At 46.2% G+C, this 16,028-nt stretch overlaps 1 protein-coding gene across 1 annotated transcript in view; it reads left to right on the forward strand.

Moving 5' to 3' along the window:
- CDCP2 (CUB domain containing protein 2) overlaps nucleotides 1-11,335 on the forward strand; it is a 32,589-nt gene extending 21,254 nt beyond the window's left edge. The window contains exons 4-6 of the mRNA XM_074264639.1: nucleotides 4,984-5,337; nucleotides 10,163-10,341; nucleotides 11,009-11,335. Of these exons, the coding sequence (XP_074120740.1) occupies nucleotides 4,984-5,337; nucleotides 10,163-10,341; nucleotides 11,009-11,335 (860 nt within the window). The remainder of the gene's footprint in view (nucleotides 1-4,983; nucleotides 5,338-10,162; nucleotides 10,342-11,008) is intronic.
- The last annotated feature ends 4,693 nt before the right edge of the window (nucleotides 11,336-16,028 follow it).

Consider the following 16,028-nt stretch of genomic DNA (forward strand, 5'->3'; position numbering starts at 1 on the left):
GCAGAGGACGGGCCCGTCTTTTCCTGCTTCTCTTAATCCTACCTAAAATGCTGTTAGTTGGGTAATTTTTATCTAGCATAAAAATCTACCATATATGATACATATCTACCATACACATTTGACTCGTATCAAACTGGTAGTCTACTAAGACCTTCAGATCATCTTCAGGGGAATTAGTCTAGCTACGCCTCTCCATCTCATTCTTGTGCAGTTAATTTTTTTTCATACCAAAGGCAGAACTTTATGGTTATTATTAAAGTTCATCTTTTCTACTTTTCTAGCCTGCGGAGATCTTTTTGGATCCTGATCCCGTCATCTGTCATCATAGCTGCCTCCCAGCTTCAAGTCATCTGCAAATTTAATAAACATACATTCTATGCCTTCATTCAAGAAACAGATAAAAAGGTTGAAAAGAATAGTTCTGATTATAATCCCCTGGGGCAGTTCACCAGAGATGCATTCTAAAGTGGAATTGACTTGTCAATGACTTTTCAAACAGCGAAGGCTCCCTGAATTTTTAATGTTTGTCATTTATTCTGTGGCAAGTGATCCATTATATCCACATATCCCAATTTATTTAGACATTCCTTAAATGTTGGACATAGATTTTATTTCCAGCTTTTTGCTATGATGGATAATGTAGCTATGGAACTGGTCTTCCACTGGGCAGGTCTTTCCTTGCCGCCGATAATATCCTTCTTGCAAAGGGATCTTTGAGTCCAAAAAGATATGACCAGGAGAATTTCTCCACTCACAACTTCTTTTTACAGCCCCCCCCCCCCTGCCTGCAGCATTCACTACCCTACCCATTTAATGACCCTGTCCGAAGGAACAGGGGGTTGTTCCTGCGTGATTTGCCTTTGATGAAGTCTTGCTGACTCCTTGGATCATTTTTTGGGGGGGGGATGTGAACATCCACAGATTGTCTCTTTAATGATGGCTTCTAGACCTTTGGAAGAATTGAAATCAGGCTCACTGGCCCAGTGTTGCACCCTCTCTCCTATTCCCTCCCCCCACACACACTCCCCTTTTTTGAGTCAATCAGGGGTTAAGTGTTTTTCCCAGGATCACACTCAGGTATCCTGAATGTGTGTGTGTGTATATATATATATATATATACACATACATTCTCCTAGTCTCCCAAGTCTTCCAAACGCCGCCATTATGTTTGCTATTTCTTTCAGGAACCTAGAACATCATTCAGCCTGGTACTTATTGAAAGCAACGAGGTGCCCGCTCATGAGCTCACTTTTCTTGGGTGTTTACTTGGATACTCATTTTTGTTCTCTCTGTCCTGTTCCAAAGTTCATTCTCCTTGGAAGAGAAAGAACAAAGATAGGCAGAGAACTCCCACAAGAGGAAACTCCCTCCACCAATGTAGACTGTCACATTCTCTGCAACTTAGAGTCATAGACCATTATCTAATGCACTAAAAGATTAAAGAACAAGGTCACTCGGCCAATATATGCTTTCTCTCTCCCATGTTACAGTCTCTTGGGAGAGAGGGCAGAAGACATCTGCCTTCTCATCTCACCCATTCTCATCATTCCATCCATCCCAACCCTTCCTTCATCCTTGTCTCTTCCCGGCCCCTTACCTTCCTGTCTTACACCCCTCATCTGAAGTACTCTGCTGCCCGAAGGCATTAGCCTTCTTTCTGCTCCTCAAGCATGGCTCACCACCTCCAGACTGGGGATGTGCCTTGGCTGGATGCCGTGCCTGGAATGCTCTGTCTCATCTTCACCTCCTGGCTTCTTTGGCTTCTTTCAGGTCAACTCAGATCTGATTTTCTACCAGGAGACTTCTTTTTAAAAATTTTTTGTTAAAGCTTTTTAGTTTTCAAAATATAAGCATGTAGAAACTGGAAACTGAGTGGATGCCCATCAATTGGAGAGTGGTTGGGTAAATTATGGTATATGAAGGTTATGGAATATTATTGTTCTGTAAGAAATGACCAACGGGATGATTTCAGAGAGGTTTGGAGAGACTTACATCAACTGATGCTGAGTGAAATGAGCAGAACCAGAAGATCGCTGTACACTTCAATGCTGTATGAAGATATATTATGATGGAAGTGGAAATCTTCAACATAGAGAAGATCCAACTCACTTCCAGCTGATCAATGATGGACAGGGTAGCTGCACCCAGAGAAGGAACACTGGGAAATGAGTGTGAACTGCTTGCATTTTAATTTTTTTCCCAGACTATTTTTACCTTCTGAATCCAATTCTCCCTGTGCAAGAAGAGAACTGTTCGGTTCTACACATATATATTGTACCTAGGATATACTATAACATATTTAACACGTATGGGACTGCCTGCCATCTAGGGGAGGGGGCGGAGGGAAGGAGGAAAAAGTCGGAACAGAAGTGAGTTTAAGGGACAATGTTGTAAAAAATTACCCATGCATATGTACTGTCAAAAATTTTATAATTATAAAATTAATTTTTAAAAACATAAGCATGGATAATTATTCAATATTTAACCCTTGCAAAATCTTGTGTTCCAATTTCTCTCTTCCCCCTTTTCTTCCCCTAGAAGGGAAGTGCTCCAATACATGTTAAACATGGTAGAAATATGTTAGATCCAAAATATGCAGACATATTTATACAATTCTCTTGGGGCACAAGAAGAATCAGATCAAAAAGGAAAAAATGAGAAAAAGAACAAGATGCGAGTGAACAACAACAAAGAGTGAGAATGCCATGTTGTGGTCCACGCTCATTTCCCACAGTCTCTCCCTGGGTGCAGATGGCTCTCAACATCACAAGATTATTGGAAGTGGTCTGAATCATCCTACTGTTGGAAAGAGCCCCATCCTTAAGAATTGATCATCATACGATGTTGTTGTTGCCATGTACAATGATCTCCACCAGGAGTCTTCTTAATCTTAATGCTAGTACCTTTCCTTGGAGTCTCTTGCTGATTTATCCTGTAATTACATTTCAGTTGTTTTCGGTTGTTGGTTGTCTCTCTCCCATTAGACTTTTAAAAATATTTTTCTGTAAATCTCCAGAGCTTAGCACAGAGACTGGCAATGGTGGGCACTGAATAACTGCTTAGGGACTGACCGCCTGGCAGACAGCTCTGCTGCCCCAGGTACTAGCGGCAGCTCTAGCTCCTGATCCTCTGATTGCATGCCGGCACCACGATCCACAGTTGTCCATAGTTAGCCTTCTTGCTTCCTCCTTTGATCCCCAGTTATCCTGACAGATAGGGGAGTACCCTGTGTGGGTCAGGCCCTCCAAGGATGCAGCTTAGGTCCCTTCCAACGTGCTTCTCTTGTCCATATGTCCTGATAAATCTGCCGAAGGGGTCCACCCAATATGCGGGCGTCTCCCAATATTAGGAGAATTCCTCTGGAGCACTCAGGCTGCTCATCCATCGTCCCTCACTCTTGGGACACTAGGGCCACTCACCCATCATCCCTCTCTCTTGGAGCACTCAGGCTGCTCACCCATCGTCCCTCCCTCTTACCATTCTCTACATAATCTTTTGAAACCTAAGTAGGGTCTGTGTGCAGCCCATACCTACAGCCCATCTCTTTGAGTACTTGTAGGTAATTACCTGCATAGTCGCTTCCCCCGTCAGACTTTGAGCTTCTCCAGCCCAGGGTCTGTTTGTTTTCTGCCTTTTTAAAATTGCCCCCCTCTTTAACTCGAGGCCTTAACACATGTTGAACTTTGTTAGTCGTGACAATCCTTCCTGACCCTAATTGAGATTTTCTTGGCGGAGATACTGAGCTGGTTGGCCATTTCCCTCTCCGGCTCATTTTACAGATGAGGAGACTAAGGCAGACGGGGGAAGTGACTGCCCAGGGTCTCACGGCTTGTGTCTGAAGCTGGATTTGAACATAAAATGAGTGTTCCTGAGGTCCAAGCTCAGCGTTCTGTACTCTGTGCCACCTAACTACAAAGTAGGGCTTACCCATTACAGCTGACTGATGGTTAGGGGAGCCTGAGGCTGGCCGACTGCTTATGTTGGGGGTCTCTGAGCTACAGCAGGACCAGACTCTGTGACTGGGATCTCGGTTCTCTGGCCTCGGGGCAGCCTCCGGATGGAAGGGGCTCCGGGCAGCATGAGGAGGGCTTATGTGGCTCAGATTGGAAACAGAGTCTGTCCGAGCTTCCATCGGCGAGATCGGGCCCTTCAGTGGCTGCTGAGCTCCCAGCCCGGCTGGGACGAGGAGACGCAGCCTCAAAAGCAGCCCGAGCTGGTCCCTGCCTCCCTCTCAGCCCCTTTGGCAGAGTCCTCCCTTTCCTCTTTATCAGACTCATTTCTGCCACGCTTTTAGAATTTCACGCTTGGCGACTTCCCATCCCTCTTGGGTCAACGTCTCTTGCAAAATATTATGCCATTTAATCTCAACTGTTCTGCCTCCAAATCCTGGGAAAATGGCGTGCCCAGCCTTCCTCGGCTCATTCATCAGAAGGGATGGGACAGAGGCTCCCTTGTCCCCCAAGTCCCGGCACATCTGCTTTAGCAGCTTCCTGGTGGTCGGAACTAAGGGCACAACAGCTGGGCCTCCGGTGGTTTTATACCTTCTGAAAGAGCTGGTTTTCATTAAAACAAGGCATCCAGACAGAGAGGAAAGAGAGAGAATGAGGGAGGAGAGAGAGACACAGAGAGAGATGGAAGAAGGGAAGGAGACAGAAACAGAAGGAGGAAAGAAGGGAAGGAGGGAGGGGGGAGAGAGGAAAGGGGAAGGGAAGGAGGGAAAGAATCCTTTCGTGTTCCATATAACAGCCAACAATGCAGTATCAGGAACACAGTTGACGGTAAGCCCAGCTTGGGCCAAGGAACCCGTTTTCACTGGTGGGTATGACACCGTCACCTGTGAATAAAATCTTTAACTCCACACTAGTGCCCGCTGCAAGCTCTGTAACCGAAGATTCAGGAGACAAACTGCGTGCCCCAGCCCCAGCCCGGCCCCTTCTCCCATCCTCCCCAAGCTGGCATTAACGCTGCTCTTTCTCCCCCCAGGGGAATGCCAGGAGGTTTACATGGCCATCAAGGGCAATTTCTCCAGCCCCCAGTATCCCAACTCCTATCCCAACAACATCCGCTGCCACTGGACCATCCAGATGCCCCCCAGCTACCGGATCAAGGTGTTCTTCCTGGATCTGGACCTAGAGGAGCGCAACGTGCTGACCAACAGCTGCGACTTCGACCACCTGGCTGCCTTCGACGGGGCCAGCGAAGCCGCTCCCCTCCTGGGGAGGTGGTGCGGGAGAGAGATGCCTGCGGCCATCACGTCCAGCCACCACCAGCTCCTCCTGGTCCTGCACACGGACCGCAACACGGCCAGACGCGGCTTCTCCGTGGCTTACGTCGGAGGTGAGTACGGCCCGCTCGGAGCTGCGGGCAGGGCTCCGGGGGAAGGCCGGGTGGAGGACTCGGCCATCCTCCCTCTGGGCCTCCCCTACCCCCGCCAACCTGACAGTGCTCCCGAGAAAGCCTTCCTCTCAATTCTCTCCTTTACAGAAGTCTACTCTGCTGTCCCCCAACATTTAGTAAAGACTTGCTGCAGAGAGTAAGCAGAGCCAGCCCCTGCACCTGTGGAGCTTACGTCCTCTCGGGGGAGAAGTTCTCTACAGGAGAACAAGATGACTTTATGGGGGAGGGGGCTAGCACTGGAAGGGATCAGAAATGGGTTCATGTTGGGGATGGCTTGGAAAGAGGATTCTAAGGGGGCAGCCAGGTGTGGTGCAGTGGGTAGAGAACCAGCCCTGAAGTCAGGAGGAACTGAATTCAAATCTGGCCTCAGACACTTAACACTTCCTAGCTCTGTGACCCTGGGAAAGTCACTTAACCCCAATTGTCTCAGAAAAAAAATTACAAAAGATGTCTAGGGGATGTCAACTGAGGTGTCTAAAAGCTAATTGGAGAGCTGAGCCTGTAGGTCGAAAGAGCAGCTGTGGTTGGATAAAATTGACTGAGAATCATCTTATGAGGATGATAACTGAATTCCTGGGAACTGATAAACACCAAGGAATCCCGCCTGCATAAAGTGACGGAGGGCAGCTGAGTGATGGGACATGGAGAGGGGGGAGGAGAAGTCCGTGTTACATGGTCTCAATTTTTTCGGTAAAATATGAAGTGAGATTCTCCGCTGAGAAGGCGGGGGAGAAGCCATGGCAGGTCTGAGGAAGGACAGGAAGTTTGGAAGAGTTGCTGTGGCAGGTGGGATTGCGGAGCTCACTTACCATGTGCACACACCGTGCTACTTGCTGGGAAATACGAGGACAAAACTGTTCCTGTCCTCAAGGAGCATCCCCTTTCCATAATTTTAGGAGAAATGGGGAGCAGTTGGGGGTTGGGAGAGTTTTAGGACTGCTCCAACTGTACAGACTTTGGAGTTTCCCTCTCCCTGGACACCATCTTTCCGTAGTTTCTTCCCATTTGGCTCTTACAACAAAAGCAACATGCAGATTGGTGGGGAGGACGAGGGCTTTGGCTGTGTAGGGCCAGGGGGGGAGGGAAGGAAGGAAAGGACTGGACCAGCTGGTGTCAGCAACAGGCTCTCTGTCAGGCAAAGTTGAGAAATACGCCACCTTTGTTGCCCGGAAGCCTGTGGGATTTACAGCCCCAACTGTGTCCTCCCCATCATTATGGCAGCTTGGAGCTGGGCAGCAGCCCTGATTTCCGCTCCTGTCTTCCCTCCTTGCTGGAAAATGGCCCCAGGGAAGGCTGCAGTGACTCCATGTTGGGAGCCTGAATCAACCACTCAGACAATGTGGGGGCTGAAGGAGCTCAGTATTTCAATACAGAGCTAAATCCCCGTTGCAGATAATTAGACCTAAGGGGACCTTGGGATGTCAGAGCTAGAACAAAGAATATTAGAACAGAGAGATCAAGAGAGTCCCAGATCTAGAGATCAGAGGGATCTCAGAGGCCTTCGAGTTCAAACCTCTCACATTACAGATGAGGAAACTGAGGGATGGGAAGGACCCCCGGGACTGGGCAGCAGAGGTGGGATCAGACCCAGACCCTCTGACTCCAAAGCTGGCGCTTTTCCCGCTGCCCCTGTGTCTTGCTGCAAAGCATCCTAGAATGTGAAATCACAAACTTCAGCAAGTGTCATTATTTCCAGTCAACATTAGCTGTTCCCTCCACCTTCCTTGATGACAGAATGTAAACTTCACAAGGGAAAGGGCTATTTCAATTGTCTTTGTATCTCCAGCACCATGGACAGTGCCTGGTATTGGTAAACAACCAAAGTGATTAAGAGACATGGGGTGGGAGTGGGGTGGGGGATGGAGAAGGGGAGGGAGAAAGGACAGATAGAGACAGAGATACACAGGGAGACAGACAGACAGAGACAGAAAAAGAGACAGAGACAGAGAGAGAGACAGAGAGAGAAACACACCCACACACACACAGAGACAGACAGACATAGAGACAGTAACAAGTAGGGGAATGAGGAAAGTCTCGAGTGGGAGGTGGTACCCAAGCTGTGAGGGAAGCTTGGAAGAAAGCCAAGGTTTCTCCCATGTTGAGGTGAGAAATGAGAGCATTCCAGGCATGGGGCACACCTTTTATCAAGGCCCAGAGATAGGCAAAGAAATGAAGCAGCTCCACGTGTGGGAAGCTGCTAGCAGGCGAGTAGAATAGAGAGTGAATGAAGGGGAGTAATATGAGATCATAGGAAAGATAGAAGGGAGCCCATGGCAGAAAGCCAAGCAGCATGGATTTTTTTCCTATAGGAATAGGGAGCCATAGAAGTTTCTTGAGGAAGAGAGATTGATGTGGTTAGATATGCACTTTAGGATGCTAGTTTGCTCTATGTAGAAGATGAATTAAATGTGGAAGAGACTGGGACAGGAAAATCAGAATATAGAATGTCAAAACTCAACCCAGAATGTCATCATCAAATAGAGGACCACAGAGTGCAGGGCCAGAAGGGACTTAGCCATCGGCTGGTCCAACAGAAGAGGCGCTGACGAAGGACCCCAGGAGCATTTCCCTTGGAGACATAGTGACTCTGTTCCCTTTGTGATTGTATGAGGAGCCCTCCTGTGTTTAAAATGCCTGAAGAGAGGACTTGAGCTCCTGCCCACCCCACCTCCTCCTCCATCCTCTACGGCTGTGATGGTGAAGATCAGTTCTCTGGGGAGCAAATGGATGCAGAGGCAGAGAGAGCCTCCCCTCCCCTGGAGACCCCCACAGAGAGGTAGGGAAGGAATGTGGCCCAGGAGGAAAGATGCAGGGGGTTAAACTAGATGGCCCCCGAGATCTCACAAACACTCACTAGCTGGGTGAGCTCAGGTCCCTTGGCCCTGCTCAACTTCAGGAGCCTCATCTGAGATAATATTTATAAACCACTTGACACACAGTAGGTGCTTCATAAATGGGTGCTCCCTTTTCCTGCTCCCCATCTACCTTCCAAGATTATGAAGATCAAATTAAGTAATACTAACATGCTTTGCAAACCTTAAAGTACTATATTAACACTATGATTATGACTATCATATAAATATATAATATAGGAATGTATTTACTTAACATATTATGTCTAGGTGTACACATGCAATATATGTGTGTATAACATAGGTAATATGTAACTATATGTAATATATACATATATGTTTACATTGTAGAAATAGATTTGCAAATTGATGTGATATAAATCTATGGAAGTTTTATGTAATTTACTATTTTCTCTCAGATCTTTTGATCACGGTTTGCCCTGCAAACAGTAGCACTCGGTGTCCTTTGGCGGGAAGCAGTGGGGATGGGAGGCTTGCTGGGACCTGGAGGGTTGAGTAAATGAAGTGCTCTCTTCCTGCCCCACTCTGAACTGCCAGGGAAGAGATTCAGTTTTGCAGATTCGAAAGCCTTGGAGGGCAGGGACCATCCCGATTCTTTCTTTGCACCTCGTAGCGCCTAGCATGGACTCTGGTACGTGTGTTATTACTGTTGTCATTCGGTCATTTTCAGTCAGGTCCAACTTTTCATGGCCCCTTTATGGAGTTTTCTTGGCAAAGATACTAAAGTGGCACATAGTAGGTGCTTAATAAATATTTACTAATGCGTCGATTTGGAGCAGTAAAGGGCCCCAGAGATCGCCTAGTGCAACACATTCAACTTCTGATGAGAGACCTGAGGTCTAAGCTCACATGTGGTTAAGGAGAGGTTCTCAATCTGGCATGGTTCCAAATCTGAAATGGTAAAATGATGATGATAATGATGATGATGATGATGATGATGATGGTGATGATGAAGGTGATGATGATGATGGTGATGATGGTGATGATGAAGGTGGTGATGATGATGATTGTGATGATAATGATGGTGATGATGATGGTGGTGGTGATGGTGATGATGGTGATGATAATGGTGATGATGATGATGGTGATGATGGTGATGATAAAGGTGGTGATGATGATGATGGTGATGGTGATGATGGTGGTGATAATGGTGATGGTGATGATTATAATGATGTTGAGGATGATGGTGATGATGATGCCATTGTCACCTATGCCAATTGGGAGGCCAGAAAACTCTCCTTTCACCCCTCTTCCTTCCTTCCTCATCCCTGCCCATCATCTCTCCCAGATGGGTTCCAGGGAGGATTTCCCTGACTCTCACAGACTGCCAGGGAGAATTGGGCTCCAGGGCTGTTAAATGAAACTAATCCACCTGGGAGTCCAAGAGTTTTCCTTCTGCTTCCTGGTGAAAAGAAATGAAGGCAATGGACAATGAGATGGATCCAAGGCTGAGGCTTGGATGGCGGGCAGGATGGATGAAAGGCTGAGGAGGGCAGGGACTTGCCCACCTAGTCCCCTAAAGAATCCAGATGAGGAGGGAAGGAGCCATCAAGGCAAGAGCTGAACAGTGGAGAGATTGGAGATCACAGGGAAGACGAGCAGGGTGGGGAGCTGCAGGGCTTAGAGCATAGAACCTTGGAGCAGGAGTGATCTGGAGACCATGGAATGCCAAGCTAGGACTTGGGAGGACCATCTGGCCCAGTCCCTTTGTTATACAAATGATCTCCTTGAGGCACAGAGAGGAGATAGATCCCCCCAGACTTAAAAGTCTCCCAAGTCCTAGAAGCCCGGTCCCCTGGGCCCCAAGGCGTCCCTCCTGTTACTCAGATGCCATTCTCATGGGCTCTGGGCCCCGGCAGGCCCCACTGACCCCGGCCCTCCTCTGTTCTCAGTGGTTCCCATGAATGTCAGCTGTACCCGCACCGACTTCCAGATCCAGATCTCCATTCAGTCACTGGCCCAGCTGGATAGGAGCCAGATCTACCTGGGAAGCCGAAGCTGCCCAGCACAGGTGGTCGGGGACCACTTCAGAATCCAGGCCCGGTTCGATACTTGTGGCACCGAATCCCAGGTAAGAGGTGAGGAGGGGGATGCCAGAATTTCATGGAACTCTGGGAAGTAGAAGGAACAGGGATTTTTCATTGACCTTTAAGGTCCTCTTGAGAGGCACTATTCTATAATTTTCTGTTCCAGAAAGCTATGGTTAAAAATGCTCTGATTTTATCTCCCATGATGCTAAGAGTCTATATGCCAAGATTCTTCCTGCTCTAACATCCTGTGTCCAAGAATTCTTCCAGTTCTGATGTTCTAGCTTTAATGTCGGATATTCTGACTATAAGTCTTCCTCTAGATTCTATGAACCCATGATTAGAGGGAGTGATTCTATACATCTAAGTCTTAATGATTTCTAAGAATTTAAAATTCCCCCGGTTAGTGGCTGATTCCACACCTTTCCTGAGCTCTTCCCACCAGCCAACGGCAATCACCTCCGTCCTCAGAAGTCCTGCTTAGTGTGAGGGTCACAGGCTAATCCGGGCAGTCCATGCTAGACCACGCCCCTGGGAGATGGGGTTAAGTGGGTGCCTGGGTTTGGGGTGGGCTAGAGGAGGAGCTGGCATCTGGGCAGGGGCGATGGAGCATCCCCCTACCCCTTGGGCAGTAGTTAGGGTGCTCGTTGAGGGGAGCCGGCTCTGGGAGGGAACCCAGCCCACCCTGGGGCTCTGCATTGGTTTTTGCAGAAAAGGAACAACACAGCTGTGATCGTCAGTGTCCTGTACATCGACTTCTCGGGCATGGTGGGACAGGAAGAGATCCATAAATACGAGCTGCGCTGCGAGCCCCGGAAGAAGGAGGCCTCGGTGCACCTGCTGTCCGGCTCCGGCTGGCTCGGCCCCTATGGCGGCGCCGAGCACTTGCTGGAAGCCCCGGCTCAGGCGGAGGCCAAAGCCCAGGGGCAGCTGGGGGCCAGCCTGACCCAGGACACCAGTGACATCGTCTTCCTGGCCATCTGCATTCTGGCCGGAATCCTCATGATCATTGCCATTGTGGGGCTGGTGCTGCTGTGATTGTGGTAGGGGGGACAGCTCCAAGGAGAAGAATGAGGGAGCTGGGACTGGGGGGCTGGCCCACCTGGAGCTCGGGGAAGGACCTGACCAATGAGGGGATGACGCAGGCTGGGACCTTGGGACAAAGCACGCTACAATGTCAGAGCCTTAGAACGGGGGATGTCAGAGCTTTAGAATGGGGAATGTCAGAGCCTTAGAATGGGGGATGTCAGAGCTGGGAGAGGCCTAAAACGGGGGATGTCAGAGCTTTAGAATGGGGGATGTCAGAGCCTTAGAATGGGGGATGTCAGAGCTTTAGAATGAGGAATGTCAGAGCCTTAGAATGGGGGATGTCAGAGCTGGGAGAGGTCTAAAACGGGGGATGTCAGAGCCTTAGAACAGGAGATGTCAGAGCTGGGCGGGGCCTAAATCGGGGGATGTCAGAGCCTTAGAATGGGGGATGTCAGAGCCTTAGAACAAGAGATGTCAGAGCTGGGAGGGGCCTAAAACGGGAGATATCAGAGCCTTAGAATGGGGGATGTCAGAGCTGGGAATGTCTTAGAACAGGGGATGTCACAGCTGGGAGGGGCCATGGGATGGGACAAAAGATATCAAGTTTCAGAGGAGTCTTAGAATCCAATTCAATTTGGGTCTAGCCAACAAACTGTGCTGGGGTTGGGAGTACAAGATCAGGGCACTTATACTATTCAGGCCAGTTGCACAGGTGCTGTTGAAAACGTTCCATCTGCCTTCTGGGTCCTGGATCTGAACCCCAGCTCTGCCCCTTCCTCTCCCTGGACCTCAGTTTCCAGGCCTTGTGGGCTCTGAGATCTCTCCTAGCTCTAAACTGACAGCCCCTGGTCTTTGGTGGGGATCTGGTCAGCTCATATGTAAGGGAGTACAACCTAATGAAGACATGGATGGAAGTGCAGAGAGACCAGGGGTCCGGGAAAAGGACTCTAAAAACATCAGGAAACAAAAGAAACCGGACAAACCTTAATGATCATCAAGGTCAACCCTCCCATTCTATAGAAAAAGAAACTGAGGTCCAGAGAGAGAAAAGGATGTGCTGAAGTGCAAAGATCTAGTTCCTAAAAATGCGATGCTTTGGGGTCACAAGGAAAAATGAGGGGAGCAGGCAAAGGGGGGAGGGGGTCAGCTGCCGGCCCCGCATAATGTGGCTTCCATGATAACTGTGTTCCCTTCTTACCGGAGACCAGTAAGTCCTTTCTTCCATGTGTTACAAAGGCCGCTTGTGTCACTTTCTGCCTTTATCTCTGATAATTGCCAAGGGGACGGAAACAGCTCACAGAAAAACGTCCCCCCAAAAAAGAAAAAGAAAAACGTCTCTCCCAGAGAAGTTGGCAAATAGAAGTGTAGAAGAAAGAAAGAAATGAGGGCCAAGGGGTCATCAAGGGTCTTGGAAAATTCTGAGAAGACTCGGATGAACAGACGCGGAGAGAAGCCAGCAGAAGCGGGAACAATTTGCACGGTGACAGAGCCAGACTGGGTTCCAGCTCTGCCTCGCGTGGTTTTAGGCAGCTTGCTTCTCTCTGGACCTCAGTTCCCTTAGCTCAAATCCCACCTTCTACAGTGGCCTTTCCTGATCCCCTTCTCCAGCGGCTAGAGCCATCCCTTCTGAGAGTCTCTCTCCCGCCACGTGTGTTCTGGATGTGCCTTGTTTTTTACATATTGGATTCCTGTCTAGAATGATAGCCCTTGGAGGGCACTTAATAAAGGCTTGTTGACCGACTGACTCATCTATTACAATAATAATAATAATAATAACAAAATGAAAAGAGGAGATAACAATTGGAAAAGTGTGACAGAAATAACGTACAGACCAACAGTTCACACCATATATCAAGATTAGTTCCCAATGGACAAATGACAACCCCATTTCCAACTCAGACCTGAAGAATGACTTCAGACATGAATGAGAGGAGCAAGGAAGAAATCATCTGTCAGTTTTATGGTTGGGGAGAGTTCAAGACCGAATGAGATATAGAGAAGGTCCCAGAAGATAAAATGACAATTTTGATTACATAAAACTTTAAAAAAAATTTGTTTCATTAAATATTTCCCAATTACAATTTTTTCTTTCTTTCTTTCTTTTCTTTTCTTTTCTTTTTTTTTTTTTTTTTTTTTTTTTTTTTTGCTGAGGCAATTAGGGTTAAGTGACTTGCCCAGGGTCACACAGCCAGGAAGTGTTACCTGTCTGAGGCTAGATTTGAACTCAGGTCCTCCTGACTTTAGGGCTGGTACTCTACCCACTGTGCCACCTAGCTCCCCCCTATAACAATTTTTAAAAAATTTTTGACACTCATTTTTTAAAATTTTGAGTTCCAAATTTTTTCTCCCTCAGGCCTCTTTCCCACACCTTGAGACAGCAAGCAGTAGGATATCAGTTATATATGTGAAGTCGGATTACATAAAATTTAAAAGCTTTCCAACAAAGCCAGTATAACTAAAATTAAAAGGGAAAGATATAACTGGGGAAAATTCTTTGCAGCAAATTTCTCTGATAAGAGTCTCATTTCCAAGATGTAAAGAACTGATTCAAATTCACAAGACTAAGAGCCAAGCCCAATTGATAAAGGGTAAAAAATAAGCACTTTTTTAAGGAAGAAATCCAGCCTCTTAATAACAGTATTTTTTAAATGCTATAAATCACGAATAATTAGGAAAATGCAAATTAAGGCAAGTCTGAGATTCTACTTTACACCTATCAGATTGACAAAGCTTGTTTAAAAAAAAAAAAAAAAAAAGTGCAGTGGATAGAGTACCACCCCTGAACTCAGGAGGACCTGAGTTCAAATCTGGCCTCAGACACTTAACACTTCCTGACTGTGTGACCCTGGGCAAGTCACTTAACCCCAATTGTCTCAGAAAAAAGAAAAGAAAAGAAAGGAAAGGAAAAGAAAAGAAAAGAAAAAAGAAAGGAAAAGAAAAGAACAAATGTTGGAGCACTGCACTGGAAAACAGGAACGCTGCTGTACTAGTAGTGGAGCTATAGAATTAGTCTAATTATTCCGGAAATATGGAACTATGGCTAGAAAATTACTAAATTGATCTAGCATACATTCTTAGACCTATATCCCAAACAGATCAAATATAGCAGGAAAGTATCCATTGGGGCAAAAATAGTTTTAACAGCTCTTTTTTTGTGGTGGCAAACAACTGGAAGCTAAGTGGGTGCCCATCAATTGGAGAATGGTTGAACAAATTATGGTGAGCGCAAATTCACTGGAGTCAGTTTTAGTACTAGAAGTTATACTTCAATTTAACATATATTTTAACATGTATAACATATATTGGATGGCTTGCCATCTAGGGGAGGGGCTGGGGGAAAGGAAGGGAAAATCTAAAACAGGAGTCTATGCAAGGGGTAATGTTGTCAAATTATTCGTGCATATGTTTTGAAAATAAAAAGCTGTATAAAAAAAAGAACTTATACCCTAGAAATCAGCAAACATACAAATAGGACTTGGATTATTGTTTTATTGGTTGTCTAGTCTTAAAAAAATGTTAATAATGCTGATTAAACTTGAAAGTTTCTCATGTCTTTGGAAAGGCAATTGTTCAACATTTACCAGCACACTCCTAAATGGAATACTGTTATGCAGTAAAATGATGAAGTGGACATCCTGGGAAGACTTCTATAAACTGATACCAAGGGGAGGAAGCAGAACTTGGAGAACAATTTATACAATAATAATAACATCATAAAGACGAGCAACTTGAAAAACTCAAGAATTCTGATGAATGCAATGGCGATTATTCCGGACAACCTCTAGGAGATGGATTTGGAGTAGAAAAGGAAACATATTTTTGGACACAGTCAATATGAGGATTTGTTTTGTTTGACTACACATATTTGGTGCAAAGGTTTGGTTTGGTTTTTAATTGGGCGCAAAGGTGAGAAAAAATTTGAATTTTAGTTAATAAAAAATTAAATTAAAAACGATGAGTTCCGACACACATTTTAACTCTTAAATACTCTGATGGCAGCAAACACCAAAGAAATGATAACCAGTGTCTTCAAAAAATTTCATCACAAATATGGTTTATTCGTATCAACAAGAATTCAAAAGACAGATCTACCACGACATCAAATTTTGCTTCCTAGAGCTTCCTAAAACTGCCAGTTCGTTGGTCCCAAGGTACTACTGGTCTCAGGAATATTTTGTGAAATAAGTTTAAGGTTGGAAAATATTATAGTTGGGGTTGGAAGACTTGGATTTCGGTACCCATATGTTTCTGTAACCTAGGAAAAATTAACATCTGATCCTCATTTTCCTCCCCTTTTAAATGAGGAAATTAGATAAAATATTCCCTCAATTTTTTTTCCAGTTTTGATATTCTACATTCTGTCATTCTCTGATCTGAGATCTTCCAGTTCTGACAATCCCAACTTAAATCTTCCAATTTAAGACTCAGTGGGTCTCTGGACCAGTAGAAATCCAGAGGAGATGGAATTATAGATTTGCTAAATTAGGCTTTGGAAGAGAAGAGATGGTGAATGGCAAATCTGGGAAACCAGAGAGTGTCCAGAGAACAGAAAAATAATTCCTAGAAGAATGAGCATATGGCTTGGTCTATTTAGGCTCCGCAAAGCCCAAAGGCCCCGTCTTAGAAACATGTTAGTTGCCTCTATTCATAAATAAAGGAAATGCCAAATTTAATTTAAAGGCTGGTGAAAATAAAATGTATT

The sequence above is a fragment of the Sminthopsis crassicaudata genome, chromosome 4 (assembly GCF_048593235.1).
Source record: "Sminthopsis crassicaudata isolate SCR6 chromosome 4, ASM4859323v1, whole genome shotgun sequence".
In the NCBI taxonomy this organism is placed as follows: Eukaryota; Metazoa; Chordata; class Mammalia; order Dasyuromorphia; family Dasyuridae; genus Sminthopsis; species Sminthopsis crassicaudata.